The 27,007-nt window shown below is 43.5% G+C and overlaps 2 protein-coding genes and 1 pseudogene across 2 annotated transcripts; 2 read left to right on the top strand and 1 right to left on the bottom strand.

Moving 5' to 3' along the window:
- The first annotated feature begins 1,049 nt into the window (after positions 1 to 1,049).
- Positions 1,050 to 6,761, top strand: LOC129149564 (neurofilament light polypeptide-like; annotated as a pseudogene).
- Positions 6,762 to 7,895: 1,134 nt separating this feature from the next.
- LOC103301031 (olfactory receptor 7A10-like) lies at positions 7,896 to 8,810 on the top strand. Its single transcript, XM_028134493.2, has one exon. The coding sequence runs from the start codon at positions 7,986 to 7,988 to the stop codon at positions 8,808 to 8,810; it is 825 nt and encodes a 274-aa protein (XP_027990294.2). The 5' UTR covers positions 7,896 to 7,985.
- Positions 8,811 to 25,890: 17,080 nt separating this feature from the next.
- LOC103301032 (olfactory receptor 7A10-like) lies at positions 25,891 to 26,805 on the bottom strand. The gene has a single exon (XM_028134494.2). The coding sequence runs from the start codon at positions 26,713 to 26,715 to the stop codon at positions 25,891 to 25,893; it is 825 nt and encodes a 274-aa protein (XP_027990295.2). The 5' UTR covers positions 26,716 to 26,805.
- Positions 26,806 to 27,007: the final 202 nt, after the last annotated feature.

Below are 27,007 nucleotides of genomic sequence, written 5' to 3'. Positions count from 1 at the left end.
TTATTATTTTATATTTAGCCTTTTAAATGATTTCTAAACATTATTATGGTGGGGCAGGTTGAAGAGGATAACAGGGAGAAAAACAGTGAGGGAGGAGACTTGACTTGGGTTGCTAAATACACAATACAATATACATATGATGTTTAATAGAATTGTCTACCTGAATACTACATAATTTTGTTAACTAATGTCATCCCAATGAATTCTATGAAATTTTAAAATAAATATAAATCATTATTTCTCAATTGACTTTGGGGGACTTTATGGCCATCAAAATGTTTTACATTTTATTTAGTCATATATGTCTGTCTCATTACTTCTAATTCAACTGACTTAATTATGATGGTTTGGCCCACCCATACATATTAATGTGCAGTTTTCTATCATTTCACATGAAAAGGATTGGTTACAGTTTACAGTGAGTAGGCAATCCCTCTGCTTTTTTGTAATGTGACTGGGGGAGGGGAACAACTTCATTTCCTTCCAGGTTGATATATTCCCAGTTTTTGTTAAACAATTCAATGTTTCCAAATATATTGAAATGCAGATTTCCCATGGGTTCAGTGCACTTATATATTGAGACCTAATTCCTGATTCAGTCAATAAATAATAATGGAGCATCCGCTGTTTGACACAATTTCTAGAAATATTATTGATTATCTTCTATGTCTATGCCATTGCCAATTTGATTACTAATCCAAGTTAGTAACCCTAATCTATTGGTATTTATTACATCTTGTTTTTGTTAGCTTTTGATGCTCCACTCAATTTTCTTTAATACAGTTGCTTGGGATTTGCTCTCTTTAACAATGTTTCATTCTCCCTGTCATGCCTTTCATTTCATAACTTCACATTTACTTAAAGGTTTTCCTATAAAAATGCACATATATTCACACACATTTTGAAAATAAAAAGGTGAACAAAACAGGTGAAGCCATGCTTGTCTGGATCTGGCACTGTGATGGTGAATTCAGAGTACAATAAAAAATATTTGCATGACAATGTGGTCATGATTAAATCATATGAAGAAAGTTACTCAGTGTAGAAGGATGGCTTCTCATGGTGCGTGGAGGATTTATTGATCATGTTCTGGGAGGCCTTTGCACATTGGATGAAGACCAGAATCAGAATTAGACTGTGTCCATTGATTTGTCAAAAATGAGATCAAAACCCAAAGTCTAAGATAAACAATGATGCCACATAAAAAAAGGGATAAAGGGGCTTGTCTCATCCACCATCAAGCATATAAAAACCAACTAATCTAATAAGTATAAAAGAGGCACAGATAAAAACCTGTCTTCTACTGTTTGATGTTAAAAATGTCCAAACAGTATTGTTTTTATATATTTCCTTTTGTGAGTTACTATTATTATTATTTTTTTTTTTGGTCAGTTTTCTCTTGGGGTAGTTACATCATCCTATATAATAAAAGCCTAATATGTTAAGTGTCTGGTCATCCTGTCGGACATTCAACCAATCAAAGCATAATATGCTAATTATATGCTAAGCCTGCTCAACTGCTTGCTACGATGTGCACTGACCACAAGGGGGCAGATGCTCTAACTCGTAGGTTAGCTTACTGCTGGGGTTTGGCTGATTGGAACTGAGCAAGAGGGCCGGAAATGCCCCAGAGCCCTCCCATAGACCCTCCCCTGCTGGCCAACCTCCTGCATTTTCCCCCAGCCCCAATCGTACACTGGTGGCCTGGCCTGAAGCCTCTTGCAATCTGGGACCCCTTGTGGGATGTCAAAGAGCTGGTTTTCCACAGAACAACCAGCTGCTATGACACGCACTGACACTAGGGGGCAGACACTCAATGCAGGAGCTTCCCCCTGGTGGTCAGTGCACTCCCACAGGGGGAACACTGCTCAACCAGAAGCTGGAATCATGGCTGGCTAGCACAGTGGCAGTAGCGGGAGCCTCTCTTGCCTCTGTGGCAGAACTAAGAATGTCCCACTGCTGGCTTAGTTGGGCATCTCTGAAGGCTCCTGGACTGCAAGAGGGCACAGGCCAGGCTGAGGGGATTCCCACCCTCCCCCCTCCCCCGCCTCACCAAGTGCACAATTTTGTGCACCAGGCCCCTAGTATATCTATAAATATCTTTGTATTTTATTTGTTACATTTTTGAATGTTTACTTGTTTATCCTTTTCTCCAAACATTTTCAGTAATAGTTTTGTTTTTCCTTAATTAAAAAGTAAGTAAATGCTTAATGCAGAAATATTTGGCGGGGGGGTGTGGGGGGGAAGGTTGTAATAAAATCATCTAAAACCTTAACCAAAAAAATGTACTGGTAATTTGTTCATGGACTACCACTATACTTTGAAGTCTATATACTTCCATTATCCACAAATAGATGCTAACCTTATTTATTTATAAATTTTATTTTATTGTTTAAAGTATTACATATAAGTAGTACATATATCTTTTTTTCCCCATTGATCTTCCCCAGCCTCCCCTACCTCCTGTCGCATGCCCTCATCCCACCCCCGCAGTGTCTTATATCCATTGGTTGTGCTTATATGAATGCATACAAGCCCTTCGGTTGATCTCTTTGACCCCTCCCCAACCCTCCCAAGCTTTCCGACTGTAATTTGACAGTCTGTTCAATGCTTTACTGCCTCTGTATCTATCTTTTTGTTCATCAGGTTATAATATGTTTTTTACTTTCCGTAAATGAGTGAGATCATGTGGTATTTTTCTTTCATTGCCTGGCTTATTTCACTTAACATAATGCTCTCCAGGTCCATCCATGCTGCTGCAAATGGTAGGAATTCCTTTTTTTTAATAGCAGCGTAGTATTCCATTGTGTAGATGTACCATAGTTTTCTAATCCACTCATCTGCTGATGGGTATTTAGGCTGTTTCCAAATCTTAGCTATGGTGAATTGTGCTGCTATGAACATAGGGTGCATATATCCTTTCTGATTGGTGTTTCTAGTTTTTTGGGATATATTCCCAGAAGTGGGATTACTGAGTCAAATGGGAGTTCCATTTTTAGTTTTTTGAGGAAACTCCATACTGTTCTCCACAGTGGCTGCACCAGTCTGCATTCCCACCAGCAGTGCACGAGGATTCCTTTTTCTCTGCATCCTTGTCGTTTGTTGATTTGTTGATGATAACCATTCTGACAGGTGTGCGCAGCGGTAGTGGAGTGAGCCTCTTCTGCCTCAGTGGCAGCTGGCTTAGTTGGACATCCCCCCATGGGCTCTTAGACTGCATAAATGCGCAGGCCAGGCTGAGGGATTCCCTCTCCCCCTGCCCAGTGCATGACTTCATGCACCAGACCCCTAGTCTACTCTAATAAAAGAGAAAAATGCGAATTGACCATATCATGGCTACATCCACAGCCAATTAGGAGTGATATGCAAATTAAACCAACAAAGATGGAGGGTAAATTTGCATATGCAGGAGGGGTAACCTGTGCCTGACGCCACCTGCAGTGTCCAGGCCATCGGGGTCCGGGCAGGCGGGTGTGGGGGTTGAGGACAGTGCCTGACGCCTCCCACTGGGTCCAGGCCACCATTGGAGACCTGACAGGCCTGGGTGCAGCGCCAGAAGCCACCCGTATGGTCCAGGCAGCCATCAGGGTCAGGCAGGCCAGGTGGGCTGCACCTGACGCCACCCGCGGGGACAGACCACCATCAGCGACCGGGCAGGCCTGGCGGGCAGTGCTGGATGCCGCCCGCGGGGTCCAGGGAGCCATCGGGGTCAGGCAGGCCAGGTGGGCTGTGCCTGATGCTGCCCGCTGGGTTGAAGCCACCATCGGTCACTGGATAGGCGGGGGTGGGGGTGGGGGGTAGCACCTGACACCGCCCGTGGGGTCCAGGCAGCAATCAGGGCCGGGCAAGCCTGGCAGGCAGTGCCAGACGCTGCCCGTGGGGTCCAGTCCACCTTGGGGGACCAGGCAGGCCAGGTGGGCAGCGCCTGATGCCACTCACGGGGTCCAGGCTGCCATCGGGGACTGGGCAGGCTGGGCAGGCTGTTACTGATGCTGCCCGTGGGTTCCAGGCTGCGATCGGTAACCAGGCAGGCCTGGGGGGCAGCACCGGACGCCGCCTGCAGGTTCCAGGCTGCCATCGGGTACCTGGGTAGGCGGGGGTGGCCAGGGTCTCTGGGATCACTATCTGACCCCGGGCTGCCTGTGGACACAGGTGGAGCAGGCCAGGGTTGAACATTTTAATGATAATGGGATGCCTGTCCCCCAGCCCACCGCACCCCATCCCTGGCGAGGAGAGGACAGTGGGCAGTTAGCAGTCACCAGGGCTTGGAAGAGACAGAGACTGGGAGCAACTTGCCAGCACACTACCAGGATGAGGTGCTGAACCATGATGATGCAGAGGGCTGGCTAATGGAAGCACGCAAAGATGCAGATGAGGCAGCTCTTGCTGGCACTGTGCTTGAAAAGTGCATCGACAGCCTGATGGACTAAATCGCCTTTCTGAAGAAGGTGCAGGAAGAGGAGATAGCCGAGCTGCAGGTGCAGATCCAGTATCAGATCTCCGTGGAGATGGACATGTTCTCCAAGTTCAACCACTCTGCTGCACTCAAGGACATCCACGCCCAGTATGAGAAGCTGGCTGCCAAGAACATGCAGAATGCAGAAGAATGGTACAAGAGCTGCTTCACCATGCTGACCGAGAGCACTGCCAGGAACACCTACGGGGTACACACCACCAAGGATGAGGTGTCTAAAAGCCGCCGCCTGCTCAAAGCCAGGACCCTGGAGATCAAAGCATGCCAGGGCATGAACTAAGCTCTGGGAAAGCGGCTGCGAGAGCTGGAGGATAAGCAGAACTTCAATGTTAGTGCTATGCAGGACACAATCAATAAATTAGAAAATGAGTTGAGAACTATAGATAATGAAATGGCATGATATTTAAAAGAATACCAGGACCTCCTCAATGTGGCTTTGGACATTGACATTGCAGCTTACAGGAGATTCTTGGAAGGTGAGAAGACCCAGCTCAGTTTCACCAGCGTGGGAAGCATAGCCAGCGACTACTCCCAGAGTTCCCAGATCTTTGGTCGATCTGCCTAAGGTGGTTTACAGACTAGCTCTCACTTGTTCGTTCGCTCCTTCCCTTCTTAAAACACCAGCCACGTCCAGGAGGAGCAGATCAAGGTGGAGGAGACGATTGAGCTGCAAAAGCTGAGGAAGCTAAGGATGAACCCCCCCTCTGAAGGAGAAGCTGAAGAGGAAGAGAAGGAGAAGGAAGTGGCTGATGAAGAGGAAGGAGAGGAAGAGGAAGAAGGTACCAAGGAAGAATTTGAGGATGCATAGGAAGAAGAAGAAGGAGGTGAAGGTGAAGGAGAAGATGCCCAAGAAGCTGAGGACGAGAAGAAAGATAAAGGTGCTGGGGAGGAGCAAGCAACCAAGAAAAGACTGAGCCCCCGTTCCTTAATTATTTCAGGAATAATCCTCCTGAAACCAGGTCAACCCCGTCACCAACCAAGCAGTTGAGTTCCCGATACTATATGAATTAAGAAGTCAATATATATATAACATTCTGAGGTGACTCAGGTTGGACATTAAATGTTGTGCTATGACTTTTCTCCTTATGCAGAGTATGTTTGCTTGCAGAGTGGCTTCCTGGCTTGCTGCCAGCCTGTGCATGGTCCACCCTTATGAGTTCAGGATCTATGACAATGTGAATAATTCAGATGTTTACAATAAAAACACATGAATACATGAATTCACTGATGTTAATGTTAAACTTCATGGAAAAAATAGTCCTTTGAATCTTTGGTGGTTAGAAATTAAAGACCTCAAATCATGTGCAATAAACAGTAAATAAAGTTACACTGAATGACAAAAAAAAAATACATTAGGGGCCAGGAAATGTTCAAAGAACTTGGGAACCATTCCCAAATCAGGAAAGGAAGTCACAGGGTGCATATTATTGCTATGAATACAGTATTTCCTACTACTTACAACATATACAGTGTAATGTATTAGATGCCTTCCTATCACATGAAGTATGTATTCTCATAGAGTAATACTGGTACATATGTTATAGTTATGGCAGTATGTCATATCCTATCTATATTAATAAAAGGGTAATATGCTAATTGGACAATGAGACCTTCCAGAAGTCCTTCTGAACAAAGCCATGGTGGCGGGGCTGAGGCAGAGGCTGTTAGGGGTGATCAGGCCAGGAGGAGAAGGCAGTTGGGGGTGATCAAGCCAGGAGGGGAGAGCAGTTGGGGGTGATCAGGCTGGCGGGGGGGGCAGTTGGGGGCGAGCAGGCCAGCAGAGGGGTGCAGTTGGGGGCAATCAGGACAGCAGACAGAGTGGTTAGGGTTGATCAAGCAGGCAGGCAGGTGAGTGGTGAGGAGCCAGCAGTCCCAGATTGCGAGGGGGTTGTCCGACTGCCAGTTTAGGCTTGATCCCACAAGGGTCTCAGATTGGAGAGGATGCAGGCTGGCCTGAGAGGTAGCCCCCCCCCCCCCCGCACCCCCTGCACGAATTTATTGCACCCGGCCACTAATATATCTATAAATACCTTTGTATTTTAGACAAATTTATTTTTTCTCTTCTATTATTTTTGCTTGACTTTGAAGGGGATATAATTAGGGTTTGAAAGCAGTCAGAATCCAAAGAAGGTTTTTCTTCCTCATTATCTCTCAAGTACCACCTGAGCAAATTAAATCTCTCTTCATCCTATTGACCAGTTTTTGCTTTCTCTCTCTCTCAATATTTATTTAACCTATTTTTTACATTTCTCTAACTACAGGACAGAAAATTTGCATAGCAACATGAAACTCCAAGCTTATTTGTCCATGGAATGCTTACAATAAGAATATCTAAATTCTATTGCTAAATTCTTTTTGGAAAAACTGCTTGATTTGGACACCTTGACTTGTATTTTCTCATAGCCTAAATAGTATGGCAGTGAGAAGCACATGGGAATAACACAAGTGAAGAGGCCATGGTTTTCTGTATAGTGTGTGTATGTGTGTTAGTGTGGGTTAGTGTGTGTGTGTGTGTGTGTGTGTGTGTGTGTGTGTACCTTGTAAACTGAGAGCAGAGGTGCCTGGACTCATATATTCCAATGTGACTCTAATATGAGGAGATACTAAGGATGGGATCCTTTTCAATTCACAAGACGCTTTTGCAACCAGATTAATAAAGTACAAGATTTACATAGTGTGCACAAGGCACTCTCCATGCCTTGAAGTTACAAGAGCAACATGCAAGCTACCTTGTTTCTTAATATCCCCTGACACCATCTCTGATCCTGCTTTGCTATGTTCATTGCCCTTGACACTCTGGTTCATTTTGAGCCCTGATTTTCTGAACAATCATCTTCCTCAGGGCCTTTGCACTGGCTGCACCTTCTGCCTGGCAAACACTTCAGCTTCAGTCTCCCAGTTAGTCTTCTTTGAGGTATCTGTTAAGTGTCACCTGTTTGCAAGTCTTGGCTAAACTCTATCAAAAAGAGCACCCTCTGTTCACTCTCTCCATTTAATGTGATTTACTTTTCTTAATATCATCTTCACCATTGGTTATGTTTTATTATTATTTTATTATATTCTTTCTCCATCATTAGTTTGTAGAGACCTTGTTTGTCAGCATCCCATGTTGTGAACAGTGCCTGGAACATGGTCTAAGGTCAATATACATTCCTCAAATGCATGAAAGTTATTCTCAATAAAGCAACAATATATAATATGTTTAAAGAACAGGTTGATGGTAGGAAAGAAAATTCTATAGAGAAATGCCAATAGAGATACCACAATGGGGAATAAATCACATACCAGAAATGGAAATTATTTTCCTGATTCTAAACATAAATAGGTCATTTATTCTCAGTTACTAATGCTTGGTAATGTAAAAATTTGTTTTTCATTTTTTCTGTTTTCTGGTAGTCATGTTCTCCAACACAAGAAACCAAGCAATGGTACACAAATTTCAGAATTTCTTCTTCTGGGACTTTCACAGGCACTGGAACTACAGCCCCTCATATTTGGACTGTTTCTCTCCATGTACCTGGTCACTGTGCTTGGAAACCTGTTCATCATCTTGGCCGTCAGCTCAGACTCCCACCTCCACACACCCATGTACTTCTTCCTCTCCAACCTGTCCTTGGTAGACATCTGTTTCACCTCCACCACCGTCCCAAAGATGCTTGTGAACATCCAGACACAGAGCAAAGCCATCACCTATGAAGGCTGCATCACTCAGATGTATTTTTTCATACTCTTTGCAGTGTTGGACAACTTTATCCTGACTGTGATGGCCTATGACCGGTTTGTGGCCATCTGCCACCCCCTGCACTACATGGTCACCATGAATCCCCGGCTCTGTGGACTGCTGGTTCTGGTGTCTTGGATAATGAGTGTCCTGAATTCCTTGTTAGAAAGCTTAATGGTGTTACAGCTGTCCTTCTGTTCAGACTTGGAAATCCCCCACTTTTTCTGTGAAATCAATCAGATGGTACAACTTGCCTGTTCTGACACATTTCTTAACAATATTATAATGTATTTTACAGCTGGGATGCTAGTTGGTGGTCCCCTTGCTGGGATCCTTTACTCTTACTCCAAGATCATTTCCTCCATACATGGAATCCCATCAGCTCAGGGAAAATATAAAGCATTTTCTACCTGTGCATCTCACCTCTCAGTTGTCTCCTTATTTTATGGTACGCTCCTAGGAGTGTATCTCAGCTCTACTGCTTCCCGGAGCTCACACTCAAGTACAACAGCCTCGGTCATGTACACTGTGGTCACACCCATGCTGAACCCCTTCATCTACAGTCTCAGGAACAAGGACATAAAGAGGGCCTTGGAAAGATTCATTGGCAGATAATCTTTTTATGGGCCAACTATACTACTGCTAGTCTGAACAGTTGCCGAGGAATGCAGGGTTCAAATCCTCAGGGCCAGATGTTCTGACACAAGTTATTCCAATATTTGGACCATATGTAATTGGAAATTCTCATTTATCTCCTAAGTTAACATGAATTACTTTAGCATAATTTATTATCTTATGACATATTTCATTCCAAGTAATTTTTCTATTGTTTTCCTGAGAGAATAGCCATGAATTATACTACCCTTATTGATAAAATTATACTTGGCTACTAAGGTAATTTGCATAATTTTATTTTAGAGGTAACTCTGAGGCCACAGTTTTCACTTATTTGTTCATCATTATTTTCTATAGCATCACCTTACTGCTCTTCTTGATAATATAGACTTTGACATACTAGTAAGTTTTATAGTTGTTCTCCTGATTTTATGTTCTTCATTCTATTATTCATCTCTGTGTCCACATGCCTACCAAACCCACTGGCAAAAATTGACTGTCAAACACATGTTTCTAAGAAGAGTCTAAAAGGAAATACACATTTTAATAAATAAATTGGTCTGATATGTTTAGAGTTAAAGATGACCTTAAATGTGATGAAATAATAATACCCATACAATATTTCACTATACAAAAAAGCTTTTCATGGCAATTATGTACTTAATAAAGTGTGGAATATGCTGTCCATGTGTAAGGCTTCTTATTCATTGGGGTGAAAAATTAAGTGGTGTATTTTATGATTTTTTCTGAACTATCTCACTGTGTTTGCTATAAAACTTTCTTCTTATACAATTTTTTTAAGTGAGCAGGAGAGAGAGAAGAAGAGAGAAACATCCATATGAGAGAGAAATATTGATCAGTTGTCTCCCATACACATTAAAATTGGGATCCAATCCATAACCTGGCAATGTGCCCTGACTGGGAATAGAACCAGCAACCTTTCTGTGCATGGGTTGATGCTCAACCAACTGAGCCATATAGGCCAGGGCTCCTTGAAAGCTTTAAATGTGCTCCCTACTAATGTGACTCTTTCTAGTGTTCTAAATTCACTGTCTCCCCTTTTCTAAAAATTTTCAAGTCCACCAAAGGGAAAGTGAGTGAACAACCTCACTACCACACAACATATATCTTTATATTCAGGAATATCTTCAATCTTTTTAAAATATATATATTTAAACTGATTTCAGAAAGGAAGGGAGAGGGAGAGAGAGATAGAAACACCAATAATGAGAGAGAATCATTAATTGGCTGCCTCCTGCATGCCCCTTACTGGGGACTGAGCCGGAAACATGGGCATTCCTTGACTGCAATCAAACCTGGGACCCTTCAGTCCTCAGGCTGATGCTCTATGTACTGAGGCAAACTGGCGAGTGCAGAATCTTCAGTCTTTATGATCAAAGGATGAATCCTGCCCTTTTATGTGCAGATTTTCTTGCACAAATATGCCTATCCTTCTATCCTATTTTGACTGCCTGGAAGGGAACCTCAATGGAGTCACTTTTTTACAGTTATCTAAAATGTATTGGAATTACAGTATGATTGTGACTACTGTCCTCAAAAATTAGTACAAATTCCAAAAGTAAGAAGTAGCAGATTATTATAATACTAGAGGCCTGGTGCACAAAATTCATGCACTCAGGGTTGGGGGGGTCCTTCAGCCCTGCCTGCGGCCTCTCGCAGTCCCGGAGCCCTGCGATTAATCATCCAGCAGAGGGAGTTCCTGCCCACTGCTGCTGGCTGGGTAGTCTGGGCCTCCCTCTTTGGGGTGATCATGGGATGATGGCAGGGCCCCCTGAACAATGGCATTATACCCACCTTGATGGCAGCAGTCAGTGCTGGGTCACTGCAGTGCCTGCAACCCAGGAGGGATCGAGAGGTCAGCAGTTTTGTCCGCTGGCCAGCCCAAGCCCACCCGAGCCTGCTGAGCACAGCCTGGCATTCAGTTGTCCATTTGGTCATTTTGGATGTTACATACCCTGGCTTATTATATATTAGGATCCCTCATTTCTTTTTGCTTTGATTATAGTATCAATTCACTATTGCTATGTAACAAGCCATTCTAAAAGCAAATAGATTCATATAATTCCTTTATTTTCCAGTGGGTTTGTGTAGTGGGGAGGTGTTCTGATCTCTGCTGGTCTCCTCATGAGTCTGCAATCAGCTATGGGTCAGATCGGCTGTCTCTGCTGACCTTTCTAATGTATTAGGGGCTCAGCTCTGGTGACTGACCTAGGAAGGGCTTGGAATAAATGACCTGGAATAAATGAGCTCTGTCTGCATGTCCTTACCTTCTCTGGAAGGCCCCGCATGGGTTTGTTCACATGGCTGAGCCAGGGTCTGAGTGAGAGCAGTGGAAATGCACCAAGGCCTGGTAAAGCACACTGTCACTTCCACCATATTTTATTGGCCAAAATAAGTGAAAAATCCTAAGTCCAGCCCAGATTCAAAGGTGGAGAAAAAGACTACTCCTCTGGAACTCACAGTCACATTGCCAAAGACGTGAAAGCAGATAAAGAATTGGGGCCATCTCTGCATAGAGTCTCAATTTGTGTAACTTTTAATTCAGTAAAGTTTTATTTCTACATCTGCCCCCAACAGCTGAGCGATCTTAGAGAAGAAAGTGAGAGTAAATACATATCTAATGAGCAGATGTGGAAATTCTACTCTAGAGGGTCAAGCCCCTCCAAATATAAACATCCCCACTCTGCCACTTGTCTCCCACTTACCATTTCTAGGTTGAAAAAATTAGAACTTTTTTCTTCCAGATATCTTGAGCCCAGGGACTTAACTCATTGATTAATAGAGCTAGAAAGCTGTTCTCTTTTTTTTTTTTTTTTTATATAACTATCTTTTTTGGCACCCTCCTGTAGATTGCTTTCCTTTCATTAAGCTGCTGTTAACATATTCATAACGATTTCCAATCTGATACTTGTATTTGTGGGGTGTCAAGGTCCTGATGGAAGGAGATGACATTTGAATTGTACATACAACAGAGAAATAGGTATTTGAAAGAGGAGAGTTACTGACCTTATACTCAGTGAGAGATGCCAGTCACAAAAAGACAACTACTGCATTGTTTCACTTATATGACCTATCTAAAGTAGTCAAATTCAGCCAGGCCTGTGTGGTTCAATGGTTGAGCATTGGCCTATGAATCAGGAGATCTGTAGGAAGCGGTTTTAGGGTTAAGCCTCGGACTGACCTGTGGCAGGATCACAAACAAGTTCGTTTGGAGGGCAGACCCCTCCCAGCATAATTAAGCCTGATCCTGTAACTGATCCCTAGATCTTTCCTGGGTAGCTAGTGGGCTGTGGGAGGGGCAGCAAGTGCTGCCAAAACAAGTGAAACTTACAAGGACATTGTTAATTGCCTTGTTTGTCCCTGATTATAAATAAAGCCTCAGCTTTGCAGTCTGGATCTGTTCTGTGGCCTCAGCCAGGCACAGACAGATCCACCCAGCCCCAGCTTTCAAATCTATCTCTCCTCTCTTTATTTCTAATATTTCTCAATCCCTGGCCGCCTCCACTTAGAACCTGTTCATTCATCTCTCTTTCCGCGCAGGACACGGAAAAGGGAGATCCCCGCCATGTTTGGCCCCCGCCGCATCAAGCCCCCACAGAGATCATGGTTCAATTTCTGGTCAAGGCACATATCTGATTGTGGCCTCGATCCCCAGTGGGGTGTGTGCCGGTGGTAGCCAATCTATGATTCTCTCTCATCATTTATGTCTCTCTATCTCTCTCTCTTCCTCTCCCTTCTCTGAAATTAGTAAAAATATATTTACAAATAAAGAAAAAGTTGTCAAATTCATAGAAAGAGAAAATAGAATGGTTGTTGCCAGGTGTGGGAGGAGAGGGATTCAGGAGTTAGTGTTCAGGGGGTGTAGAGTTTTCATTTTGGAATATGAAAAAAGGTTTTGGGGATATTTGCACAACAATGTGAATGTACTTAACACTACTGAACTGCACACTGAAAATAGTTACAATGGAAAATTTTATTATGTGTTTACACCACTTAAATTTTTTAATAAAAGGAACGAAGTTCTCATACATGCTACAACACGAATGACCCTTAAATACATTATGCTGAGTGAAATTAACCAGTCATAAAAGGACAAATACCACATGACTCCAATTTTATGAGATTCTTAGAGGAGTCAAACTAATAGAGACAGAAAATAGAATTGTGGGTGCCATGGGACCACTTTCTAATAAATGCTTGCACTCAATCCTTATCTCAAGCTCTGCAGTCAGGAAAAGCCAACCCAAGGCATTTGTCTATTACAGTTTTATTTCAAATTAGCAAACACTGTAGCTCCAATTTCACCTTGTAATCTCTAGCCAAATCTGTTGTGTTAGTGTTTTGTTGCTGTGCAACAAATTGTCCCAAAAGTAAGGGCTTAAAATAACAGCAAATTTTTATGATCTTAGAGTTTGTGTGGGTCAGGAATGAGGTATGGCTTCTCTGCTTTCTTTGCTTCAGGGTCTCTAATAGGCCACAGTGTCAGCTGAGAGCTTGATGAGGGAAGGGTCCATTCCCAAGTCTACTCAGGTATTGTTGGCAGGACTCAGTTCCTCACTGGCTGTTCACTAGGCAGCTCTCAGCTCCTTACCACATGGATATCTCCACAGGGCAGCTCACAAAGTGACAGCTGGTTTCACCAGAACAAGAGATAGAGGGAGACAGAGAGGAAGAAGGGGAAAGAGAGGAGAGAAAAAGGGAGAGAAGAGAAAAAAAGATAGAGGGGGGGGGGGGGGGAAGAGAGAGCCTTGGGAGCAAGATGAAAATCTCAATCTTCTGTAACCAAATCTTAAAAGTGACATCTCACCACCTTTGTCTTATTCTACTGTTAGAAGTGAGTCATAAGGCCTTGTCCTGGGAGCTCACCTGGAAATTCAGCCCCTCCTCTCCATTTGGATCTGCCTATGATCATGGAAAGATTAACAACTTTGTTCCAGAAACCAGAGCAACCAGCCCTTGGAAAACCCCAGCCCTTGCATATCACTAAGCCCTTTGAAGATCTCAGGCCTCTGCTTCCCTTTTAAGGCATATTTGGCATACCCTCTGGCTATTTCCCCATGTTATCTTTGTTCTTTTACCCAATATAAGCAGCTGGCCTAGGGAGGGATGCAGAGCAGATTCTTGTGGATGACCTGCTGCTCTCCTATATTGCTGGCAGTATTGGAATAAATGCTTACATATGATTCAACACCGTCTCTGCTTACTTGGCTCAAGTAGTGACAGGCAGCACGGACTCATTGATTGTCCAGTTACATATGTATGTGCGCATCTAGTCACAAACCTTTGTGAAAAATCCAAAAGTAAACAAAGCAGGCGAAGTCCCTGCTCTGTTGGATCATACAGTATAATAGTGAGGACAGAGAACAATGCAGTAAATATGTGTTCAAAATCATGTCCTCAGCAAGAATCATATGAAGAAAGCTATTCAGTATAAAGAGATAGAACTGTTATGGTGCGGGTAGGATTTATAAGGCATGGTCTGGGGAGACTTTGCATGTTGGGTGAATACCAGAACCATGACCAGTGTGTGCCCCCCCTGGTGTGTCAAAGAAAAGTTGAAAACCAAAGCCTGAAATAATACAACAGTAGCCACATAAGAAAAGAGAGAAGGGGGCTAACATCATTCCCAATTGGAACGCATAAAAGCAATTTGGTAAATGACAATGGGATGGGTACAGAAAACAAATCTTTTACTTCTTACCACTAAAAATATCCAACTTTTGTTACGCTTTATGTGTTTGAAGTGTTGGTGCATCCATTTACTCGTTATGAAGATGTACAATAAGGAAGGAACTTCTGTCTTTTGGACAAGCTTATTTTTGTTAGCACAAGTGGAATGTGTGAAGAGTTTAAGTGCTGCCAGATCCTAGAAGAGTTTTCTTCCTCGCAGTCTCTCACCTGACCTTGTCGAATCTCTATGCCTTATTTATTTCATTCTTTGCCCCCAGATCTCTCTCTGTTTTTCATTTATTGAAACAATTTTTGAAAATGTGTGATTAAATACAGGGCAGAAAATGGCCATCCCAGTATGAAACCTCAAGTTTATTTGTCTATGGAATGGTTATTATTTGTGATTTGCAGGAGCATTTCTATATGGGACAGGAGAAAGATCACTGATCTGATCAACTTGTGTTGTACCCATTCCAACCATCATCAGTGTGGCTGGGGTGAGTCAGACATGGGAATAACTGGGCCGTGATGTGGTGTGTGTGTGTGTGTGTGTGTGTGTGTGTGTGTGTGTGTGAGAGATTTGTGTATGTGAGCAGTCCTCAGACCAGGGGTAGCTGCACTTATACATTCCAAAGTGGCTCTTACAATATGAGGCCAGAACTCAATCAAGAGAAGGTACTAAAGAGGAGATCTGTTTCCATTCACAGGACACCTTTGCAACAAGAGTGATAGAGCTTAAGTGGAAGTATGTGTGAGAAAAAACAAGCCATCTTTTCTGTCAGAAAGCAGTTTGGACAGTCGCCATTTTGGACTGCATATCTTGGCAGCCGCCATGTTGGCTGCATGTCTTGCAGCTTCCCTGTGGCTACCATCTTGAAACGACAGAGGCCAGCCCCTCCCTTTGAATTAGCCAATCATGAAAGATTGTGTGGCTGAGCTCCAATTAAGAGTGAGGGACAGGTCACATGTGGAAGGGATTATAAAGCTGAGCAGACTGCCTGTTCAGTGTGCGTGTGCTTCCGGACCTCTGTGCGCACCCTTCTGTGTAGAAGTAAAGATATTGCCTTGCTGCCTGGCTCCCAAGTATGTTTTGTGTTTTAACAGGACCCCTGAATGTGGGTGCTTGCCTTATTTCTTACAATTTGGGGGTTCGTGTGGGATACCATTTGTCATCAAAGGAAAATTGGACCCCTCTCATGAGGAGGTATGCCCCGCTGCCTGGGCTGACTATGAGCTCGGGATCGAGAGTCAGCCAGCAACACAGGAAGGGCCCAAGCAAGACCTGTGGCAATCAGGTAACCTCATGCATGAGCCAATGTGGGAAATTGGACTGAGTACTACTTTGGTGATTAGGTATCCTTGGAGGTTGGGCATATGTGACTGAGATGTGTCTTGGACATAAAGCAAGTGCGGAGTACTGATCTGTGGTTCTATTCTCCTACAAGGGCAGCAACCAGAGAGGGATGAAGCAGATCTCGGGGAGTACGAGAAATATTCAACATGGGGGGTTGAGGACCTGCCAAGGATGGGAAACAGAAATTCTAGGCCTAGGGAATACAATCCCCCAAAATAATCCATTGGGAGAAATCTGAGATTCTGGGGAGGCAAGTTCCCAAACCAGGGACAGAAGACATTGCTCTTGGTGTAAACTTTCAGTGTTGTGTGTGCCCGTAAGAGAGTGTTTGTTGAGGTTTTCTGTCTCTTTGTTTTTTGTTTAATTTGTTTAAAGATGGGGCAAGTACTTATATCACTGTTAAAAGCTGTTACTTATACCCTCTTAAAATATTAATTAATTTTTCTGGCCAGTGTTGCTCAGTTGGTTGAGCATCGTCCCATGTACCTACAGGTTACTGGTTTGATTCCCCATCAGGGCACATGCCTGGGTTGAAGGCTAGATCCCCAGTAGGGAGTGTGAAGAAGGCAGCCCCTCAATGTTTCTCTCACACGAATGTTTGTCTCTCTCTATATAAAAAAATCAATAAAACCATATTAAAATATATATTAATTATAAGAGGTACACTTAGATATTTTTATGCCACATGACCTTAGCTTATCATTTTATAGGAATTTCCTGATTTAATTTTTAGAAAAGCCCATTTTATGAGAAATTTCTGGAAACATTTCTATATTTGACAGGTAGAAGATCACAGATCTGCCCAACTTGTGTTGAATCCATTCCTGGCATAATTAGTATGACTGGGGTGCGAGAGACATGGGAATAACTAGGCCTTGGTGTGGTGGTGTGTGTGGTTTGTGGATGTATGAGGTCCTAATGAGAGCAGGGATAGCTGCATTCATACATTAGAAGGTGGCTTAACACTATGGGTCCAGAACTCAATCAAGAGAAGGTACTAAGGCATTAGCTGGTTTTGCTCAGTGGTTAAAAAGTCTGCCTGCTGGCTCCAGTCCCACTAGGGGGCATGCAAGAGGCAGATGATCAATGATTCTCATCATTGATGTTTCTCTCTCTCTCTCCCTCTCTGAAATAAAAAATATATGTATATTTAAAAAATAAAAAGAGAAGGTGCTAAGAAGGGGCTCTGTTTCCATTCACAGGACACCTTTGCAGTAAGAATAACAGTGTATGAGGCAGCGTGGATAAGGAAGTGCCTGTGCCTGAGGTGTCAACTTTAGCAGAGAGGCCACCTCGTACTCAGCATGTCTGCCACCACTTCTCCTCACTCTCCCTCATGCTCACCCACCTTGCAAGCTGGCTTCATTTTTTTCTGACTTGAACTTTAGAAACAAGAACCTTCCTCTGGGCCTTTGCGCTGGCCAGTCCCTCTGCTCGGCACACACTTTCCCACACAATCTTGTGCCTCCCTTCCTCTCTTTTGTTAAAGAAAAAATTTTCAGGACCCAAAGCTTTTCTTTAAAAATGAAAATAGGGTTTATTGATCCAAATGCCAGCCAGGAAAGGACCAGGTCCTGGGGCATGAAGTCTAAACCAGCAGCAGCAGAGAGAGGTGGAAAAGAAAGACATGTCCACACACTGTCCTGGGAGAAAAAAAAACTGGGGCAGTTCTAGAATAGGAGCACAAGAAAGAAATATGTACTACTTTGGATTTGTTACAGGCAACAGTCCTGAAAAGTCATGCACGTACAGGCTGCATGGGCATTGAGTGTCACTACAGAAGTTGAATAAAAGTTCCAACATACAATGAGGAAAGAGCAGTTTTTGTAAATGGGCCCATAGCTTTGACCTGGTTGACTACCATTATCTTTTTATTCCACTCATTGGATCAGTGTTATTTAATTTAGAACATCTCACATTTTTCCTGCTCACTTTTGAGGTCTCTATTTAAATGTCACCTTGCTTACAGATCTACGTACAAACCCATGAAAAATGGTACTCTTTCTCCACTTTCTCATTTAGAAGTGCTGTCCTTTTCTTCATACCACAGACCACTGTCTATACTAATAAAAGAGAAACATGCAAATTGACCTTCCCTCCTCTACGCCCACCATCCAATCAGCAAATTAGCACAACAAAGATGGTGGCGGCCATGGAGCTTGAGCAAGCAGGAGGCTTGGGTTGCCAACGACAATGGAGGAAGCTAAGCTTTCCACCTGCCTGGCCTCTGCTCAAGGAGTGGCTGGGTGCCTGTGTTGCTGAAGGGCGTGGCCAGCCTGAAATCGGCCCTCAGTCCCTCACCCAGGCTGGCCATGCCCCCATGGATTAAGAGTCCCCACTGGGGTACCTGGCCAGCCTGCAAACAGCCCTCAGCCCCTCACCCAGGCTGGCCAGACACCCCAGTTGGGACCCCCACCCTGAAGGGGCTGTGGCCAGCCTGAAAATGGCCCTCAGCCTGCCCCTCATACAGCCTGGCCAGGCAACCCAGCAGGACCCCCCACCTTGAAGGGGTTGTGGCCAGCCTAAAAACACCCCTCAGCTCATCACCCAGGCTAGCCACACCCCCATGGAGTAAGAGTCCCTGATGGGGGGCATGGCCAGCCTGAAAACAGCCATCAGCCCCTCAACCAGGCTGGCCTGGCACCCCAGCAGGAATCCCCACCCTGAAGGGGGTGTGGCCAGTTTGAAAACAGCCCTCAGCCCCTCTTCCCAGATGGCCATGCCCCCACAGTGGGGACCCTCCCCATGGGGGCATGGTTGGCCTGCAAACTACCACAGGCCCCGCGCCCAGGCTGTCCCACACCCCAAGAGAACCCCCACCCTGATCCGGGACACCCTTCAGGGCAAACCAGCCAGCCTCCACCTGTGCACCAGGCCTCTATCTATATCAATAAAAGGGTAATATGCTAATTAGACTAGGAGACCTTCTAGATGTTCTTTTGGAAAAAGCCATGGTGGCGGGGCTAAGGTAGAGACTGTTAGAGCCAAGAGGAGATGGCAGTTGTGGGTGCTCAGGCCAGGATAGGATGGCAGTTGTGGGTGATCAGGCCAGTGTGTGTGTGGGGGGGGGGAGGAGGGCATTGGGGTGATCAGACCAGCAGGGGGGCTAGTTGGGGGTGAGCAGGCCATCAGTGGGGTCAGTTGGGGGTGATCAGGAATGGGGGCAGCTTGGAATGAGCAGGCCAGCAGGGGGGCAGTTGGGGACAAGCAGGCCAGTTGGGAGGGAAGGTCAGGGTGAGCAGGCCAGCAGGGGGTGCAGTTGGGGGCAAGAACACTGGCACAGGGCCAGTTGGGGGTGACCAGGCTGGCGGGGGGGCATTTGGGGGCAAGTAGGCCAGCAGTGGGGGGACAGTTGGTGGTGATCAGGGAAGCAGGCAGAGAGGTTAGGGGCAATAAGGCAGGCAGGCAGATGAGCAGTTAGGAGCCAGCAGTCTCGGATTGTGAGAGGGATGTCCAAATGCCGGTTTAGGCCTGTTCCCTGTAAACCATCAGTAGAACATCCTTCGAGGGGTCCCAAATTGGAGAGCGTGCAGGCTGGACTGAGGGACAACCCCCCCTCCCCTGTGCAGGAATTTCATGCACCGAGCCACTAGTATGAAATAATTTATTATTTCATCATTTGCTTTGGCATTCTTTCTCCCTCATTGCATTGTAGAGACTTCTGTTTTTCAGCACCCTATTCTCACAGCCTGGACAGTGCCTAAACATGGTCAGCACTCAATTTACATTCCTGTGAAACATGAAGAAATTCTCATTAAAACTGTAGAATACATGAACCCCTCAGATACATAGGTGATTGGGACAAATACTGCATATCAGGGGTAGCATTGGATAGCTCCTAAAAGGGACCATAGCCATACACACAATACTAAAATTAATTTCTTGGTTGTAGACTATGAATTATAACATTTTAAATATGTGAGGAATGCAACTCTGTGTGAAAATTAGTCATGTTATTTTCACATTTCCTGGTAGTCACCTGCACCACATGGAACCTGTGAATGTTACACACATTTCAGAATCTCTTCTTCTGGGATTTTTAGAGAAATGAGAACTGCAGCCCCTCAGATTTGGGATTTTCCTCTCCATGTACCTGATCACTGTGTTGGGAAACCTACTCATTATCCTGTCCATCAGCTCAGACTCCCACCTCCACACACCCATGTGCCAGTGTCATTCTCAACGTCTACTAGGGTTCAAGAAATCTGGAAAATGGGCTGTGCATAAATGGATTAAAGAGACTAGACAAGAAACTTAAATTTGGAAGGCATTTTGGAGGGCCAAATGGAAACTTAGTTCTAGTGACTAAGCTCCTCGAATCTCTACACCCAGGGCTTTTTATTCACACATTTTGCCTCCCAACTGCCCTCTCCTGCTGGCCATCTTGTGGTGGCCATCTTGTGTCCACATGGGGGCAGGATCTTTGACCACATGGGGGCAGCTATATTGTGTGTTGCAGTGATGATCAATCTGCATATTACTCTTTTATTAGATAGGATAGAGACCTGGTACAGGGGTGAGGGCCAGCTGGTTTGCCCTGAAGGGCGTCCCAGATCAGGTGGGGGTTCCCTTGGGGTGTGGGGCGGCCTGAGCGAGGGGCCTGTGGTGGTTTGCAGGCTGGCCACGCCCCCTGGCAACCCAAGCGGAGGCCCTGGTATCTGGAATTTATTTTCCTTCTACAATTGAAACTTTGTAGCCCGGAGCAGAGCCAAGCCTGGGGCCCCTCTGAGGCCTGTAGCCATTTGTGTTGGGGTTATAATTGAAACTTTGTTTCCTTAAGTGGGTGGGCCCAGCCAGGGTGTGCATAAAGCTTTGCTTCCCCTGTTGCCGGCGGCAACCCGGCCTGCTCTCTCAAGGTCCATTCTGCTGCCATTTGTTTGAATTTGTTTACCTTCTATAATTGAAACTTTGTAGCTTGAGTGGAGGCTTAGGCCTGGCAAGAGCAGGCAGAAAGCTTGGCTTCCTCTGTTACCTAGGAAACCTTGCTCTCTGTGGCTGTAGCCATCTTGGTTTGGGTTAATTTGCATACTCGCTCTGATCGGATGGTGGGCGTGGCTTGTGGGCGTGGCTTGTGGTGTGTCGAAGGTATGGTCAATTTGCATATTTGTCTATTATTAGATAGGATATTATTTCATTAACATTGAACTCATGGCCAACATCCCTGTAACTCATGTCTGTATGAAGCTTATCTGACATATACTTTCTCCACAAGTCGCATCACAGCCTTCTTGCACTTAGACACACTAGAGAGTGTTTCAGCACTACACTTGGGGGCCAATTTCAACAGTGACATCACCAACAGAAAGCACAAACTTGTGAAACTTGTGGCACTACATAGACTTTGAAAATGACACATTTATGGTATGAGAGCTGAAACAAGGAGGCCCAGTCCTGCCTTATTAGACCTCAAATTGGAAGGGGCAACTCAGATGGTTCTCTTCACTGTGTATGTCTGGGAATGACCCTGGAGGTCTCAACAGTATTGACTTGGAGATTACAAGTATATTTTTTACACGTAAGTGAGTTCTCAAATATGAAATCTGTGAATAATGAGGAGCAATGGAATAAATGTGCGTGTGCACACACACACAATCTTAACCCTTTGCACTCACTTGCTTTTTTCTCGATTCTTTTATTCTACTCGGGATTTAATTTTTTAAATACCCCAGATTTTACAAAGCGCGGCAATAGAATAAAAAACTAGAGTTTCTTTTCATACAAACTTATTTATTTGGATTTTTTAATATTTCAAATTATTGATACATTCAAAGAGTAATTTTAATCTTGATGCTAACTGTGTTGAGTCACACTCGACATCCGAGTGCAAAAGGTTAAGTACTGTGTGCATCCACCACTCAACCTAAGCAACAAAGACAAAATAGAAACATTGGAAGCCCTCTGTGGATCTTCCTAGAGAGGACCATGCTGCTAAAGTTGGGGTGATTTTACACAAGAAATTCCAGTTTTTCTGAGACACCACACCTCATTCTAGCTCTGCTGAAATGAGCAGCTCCCTCCATACTTCTGTTGGGAGGTTCCCACTCTCCACAGAAGCTAATCCACTTGATCTGGGATGCCACCTGAGCATCACATTTTTAAAAGCTTCTAGTTAGTCTGCTGTGTATTCATGCTGAGAACCAAATTAAGTTAGCAAGACCCCTGGATACAGGGTTAACATATAAAAACAAATACAATTTTTATATACCAGTAACAAGCAACTGAAAAATATTTTTTAAAAAACAACTCAACAATAAAACCAAAAATCCAATTTAAAAATGGGCAACGTATTTGAGTATATATTTTAGCAAAGAGGCTATTTGGGTAGCAAATAAAACTAGGAAACAGTCTTCAACATAACTACTCATTAGAGAAATGCAGATTAAAAGCACAGTGAGATACCACTGTGCACACCTTTTGGAGAAGCTAAAATTAAAGATTGGGAATTCCTAATGTTAGTGAAGATGGAGGCAGTGGAACAGTTTGTGGTCCTTCTTAGCCTCCTGCCCTGGATATTCTTCTAATATGGTGAAATAAATGTAACATAAAATTGACCATGCTAACCATTTTTTATTTTTTTAAATATAGTTTAACAGATTTCAGAGAGGAAGGGAGAGAGATAGAAACATCAATGGTTAGAGAGAATCATTGTTCAGCTGCCTCCTGCACTCCCCCCACTATGGATCAAGCCCACAACCCAGGCATGTGCCCTTGACTGGAATCAATCTGCAGGTCAACGCTCTATCCACTAAACCAAACCAGCTAGGGCCATCCCAACCATTTTTAAGAGGACAGTTCAGTGGCATTTAATACAATCACATGCAACCATCACCACCATTCATCTTGACTTTCTTATCTTCACAAACTGAAATGTGGTCCCCATTAAACACTCACTCCTCATTCTCCTGCCCCAGCCTATGGCACCCACCATTCTACTGCCTGTCTGTAAGAGTTTGACTCCTCTAGGAACATCATGCAAATGGATTAATAGAGTATTTGTCCTTTCATGACTGGTTTCTTTCACTCAGCATAATGTCCTTAAGGGTCAATTATGTTGAACCCTGTGTCCGAATTTCCTTTCTTTTTTGAAAAATTTTAAATGGTAAAAAGCACTTAACAAAATTTACCATTGTAACTGTATTGAAGTGTGCAGTTCAGTAGTGTTAAGTACATTCATATTATTGTTCAATCAACATCCAGGATTTTGCATCTTATGAAACTGAAACTCTACACGCACTGAACACTAACTCCTCACTCCCCCTTGTCCCACCCCAGGCAACCACCATTCTATTTCCTATTTCTCTGAATTTGACTACCTTAGATATGTCATATAAGTGAAGTCATGCAGTATTTGCCTTTTTTTGACTAGCTTCTTTCACTCAGCATAAGATTGGTAACTGTCTCTGCTTTCAAATCCCTATTTTCTGTTGTGTGTACACTTCAAATAACACCCCCTTCCATCAGGACCTCCATACCCAGCAAATAAAACTATCATATTGGATTATGAATATTTTAACAGCATGTCAATAAAAAGAAAAGCAATGTCTACATGAGGGTGCCAACAACAACAACAAAAAGAATGGTATCAAGAAAGCAATAGCTCTCTAGCTCTGTTAATCAATGAGTTAAGTCCCTGGACTTGAGATACCTGGAAGGAAAATTTTTATTTCTTTTCTGCCTAGAAATGGTAAGCTGGAGACAAGCAGCAGGAGGGGCATGGTTATTTTGGAGGGGCCTGACCTCAAGAGTAGAACTTCCACATCTGCTCATTCACGTATTTTTACTCTCACTCTCTCTCTAAGATCATTCACCATTAAAGGCAGATACAGAAATAAAACTTTACTGAATTAAAATTTACACAAGTGGTAGACTGTGTGCAGAGATGGCCCCAATTCTTTGTCTGTTTTCATGTCTTCGGCAATGTGACTGTGAGCTCCTCCCATCCAGAGCTGTAGTCTTCTTCTCCACCTCTGAATTTGGGCTGGAATTAGGATTTTTTTAGTAGTTTTGGTCAAATAAAATATGATGGAAGTAACAGTGCTCTTTACCAGGCTTTGGTGCATTTTCACTGCTCTCGCTCAGACCTGGCTCAGCCATGTGAATATATCCAGGGGGCCTTCCAGAGAAGGAAAGGATATGGGGACAGAGCTCATTTATCCCAGCCAAGCCTTCCCCCAGGTCAGTCACCACAGCCACAGCTGACACCCTAATGATTAGAAAGCCCAGCCAAGGTCAGCAGAGATACCCCCGCTGACCCATAGCTGACTACAGACTCATGAGGAGACAAGCAGAGATCAGAACACCTCCCCACTACACAAACCCACTGGAAAATAAAGGAATTGTATTAAACTATTTGCTTTTAGGATGGCTTGTTACATAGCAATCGTGAATTGATACTATAATCAAAGCGAAAAGAACTGAGGTATATTATAACAATCTGCTACTTCTTACTTCTGGCATTTGCACTGATATTTGAGGACAGCACTCAAAATCATACTGTAATTCCAATGCATTTTACATAACTGTATGAAAGTGACTCCATTGAGGTTCCCTTCCAGGCAGTCAAGACAGGATGGAAGGACATGCTTGTTTGTGCAAGAAAATCTGCACATAATTGGGCAGGATTTATCCTTTGAACATATAGATTGAAGATATGGTCCTAGCCAGTTTGACTCAGTGGATAGAGCATTGACTTGGGGACTGAAGAGTCCCAGGTTCGATTCCGATCAAGGGCACATGCCCAGGTTTCGGGCTTGATCCTAAGTAGGGGGCATGCAGGAGGCAGCCAATCAAAGACTCTCTCTCATCATTGATGTTTCTATCTCTCCCTCTCCCTTTCTCTCCGAAGTCCTTAAATATATATATATATTAAAAATATTGAATATATTCCTGAGTATAAAGATACTTATTGTGTGATAGTGAGATTTTCACTAACTTTCCTTTCGGTGGATTTGAAAACAACTAGAAAAGGGGAGATAGTGAATTTAGAACACTAGAAAGAGTCACATTAGTAGGGAGCACATTTAAAGTTTTTAAGGAGCCCTGGCCTGTATGGCTCAGTTAGTTGAGCATCATCCCATGCACAGAAAGGTTGCTGGTTCTACTCCCAGTCAGGGCACATTTCCAGGTTGTGGATTGGATCCCCAATTTTAATATGTATGGGAGACAAGTGATCAATATTTTCCTCTCATAGGGATGTTTCTCTCTCCCTCTCCTCCTTCTCTCTCTCTCCCTCTCACTTAAAAAAAAAAGCATATAAAAAGAATGTTTTCAAGCAAAAACAGTGAAATAGTTCAGAAAAAAATCATAAAATACACCACATAATTTTTCACCCCAAATAATAAGAAGCCTTACACATGGAGAACATATTATATACTTTATTAAATACACAATTGCCATAAAAACACTTTTGTATAATAAAATATTGTATGGCTATTATTGCTTCATCACATTTAAGGTCATCTCTGATTCCAAACATATTAGACCAATCTATCTATTAAAATGTGTATTTCCTTTTAGACTCTTCTTGGAAACATGTGTTTGATAGTCAATTTTTCCCAGTGGATATGATAGGCATGTGGACACAGAGATGAGTAATAGAATGAAGAACATAAAATCAGGAGACTAACTATAAAACATACTAGCATGTCAAAGTCCACATTATCAAGAAGAGCAGTAAAGATGGTGCTATAGAAAATAATGATGAACAACTAAGTGAAAACTGTGGCCTCAGAGTTACCTCTAAAATAAAATTATGCAAATGACCTTAGTAGCCAAGTATAGTTTTCTCCATAAGGGTAGTATAATTCATGACTATTCTCTCAGGAACACAATAGAAAAAATTACTTGGAATGAAATATGTCATAAGATAATAAATTATGCTAAAGTAATTCATGTTAACCCATGAGATAAATGAGATTTTCCAATGACATATGGTCCAAATATTGGATTAATTTGTGTCAGAACTTATGGCCTTGAGGATTTGAACACTGCATTCCTGGGAAATACTTCAGCCTAGTAAGTTGGCTTTTGAAGAGCTTACCTGCCAAGGAATCTTTCCAGGGCCCTCTTTATGTCCTTGTTCCTCAGACTGTAGATGAAGGGGTTTAGCATGGGTGTGACCACGGTGTACATCACCGAGGCTGTTGCACTTGAGTGTGAGCTCTGGGAAGCAGCTGAGCTGAAGTATACTCCTAGGAGTGTACCATAAAACAAGGAGACAACTGAGAGGTGAGATGCACAGGTAGAAAATGCTTTGTACTTCCCCTTAGCTAATGGGATTCCACATATGGAGGAAAGTATCTTAGAGTAAGAGTAAAGGATCCCAGCAAGGGAACCACCACCTAGCAGTGCAGCTGTAAAATACATTATCATGTTGTTAAGAAAGGTGTCAGAACAGGCAAGTTGGAGCACCTGATTGAATTCACAGAAAAAGTGTGGAACTTCAAACTCTGAGCAGAAGGACAGCCTCAACACCATTAAGCTTTCTAGCAAGGAATTCAGGACACTCATGATCCAGGACACCAGAACCAGCAGTCCACAGAGCTGGGGGTTCATGATGACCATGTAGTGCAGGGGGTGACAGATGGCCACAAAGCGGTCATAGGCCATCACAGTCAGGATAAAGTTGTCTAAGCCAGCAAAAAGTATGAAAAAATACATCTGTGTGATGCAGCCTTCATAGGTGATGACTTTGCTCTGTGTCTGGATGTTCACCAGCATCTTTGGGATGGTGGTGGAGGTGAAACAGATGTCTACCAAGGACAGGTTGGAGAGGAAGAAGTACATGGGTGTGTGGAGGTGGGAGTCTGAGCTGACAGCCAGGATGATGAGCAGGTTTCCCAACACAGTGATCAGGTACATGGAGAGGAAAAACCCAAATATGAGGGGTTGCAGTTCCAGTGCCTGTGAAAGTCCCAGAAGAAGAAAATTTGAAATTTGTGTCCCATTGCTTGGTTTCCTGTGTTTGAGGACATGACTGCCAGAGAATAGAAAAAAATGAATAAATAATTGTCACTTTAGCCAGCATTAGTAACTAAGAATAAATGACATTATTATGTTTTAGGATCAGGAAAAAAATTTCCATTTCTAGTGTGTGATTTATTCCCCATTATATTATCTCTATTGATATTTCTCAATAGAATTTCCTATTTTA

The sequence above is a fragment of the Eptesicus fuscus genome, chromosome 6 (genome assembly GCF_027574615.1).
Source record: "Eptesicus fuscus isolate TK198812 chromosome 6, DD_ASM_mEF_20220401, whole genome shotgun sequence".
Lineage (NCBI taxonomy): Eukaryota > Metazoa > Chordata > Mammalia > Chiroptera > Vespertilionidae > Eptesicus > Eptesicus fuscus.
Note: the sequence above shows the minus strand (reverse complement) of the source record. Positions and strands in the feature narration are given on the sequence as shown.

Excerpts from the sequence above, each read along its gene's own strand:
- LOC103301032 (XM_028134494.2), bottom strand. The coding sequence starts at position 26,715 with ATGTACCTGATCACTGTGTTGGGAAACCTGCTCATCATCCTGGCTGTC.
- LOC103301031 (XM_028134493.2), top strand. The coding sequence starts at position 7,986 with ATGTACCTGGTCACTGTGCTTGGAAACCTGTTCATCATCTTGGCCGTC.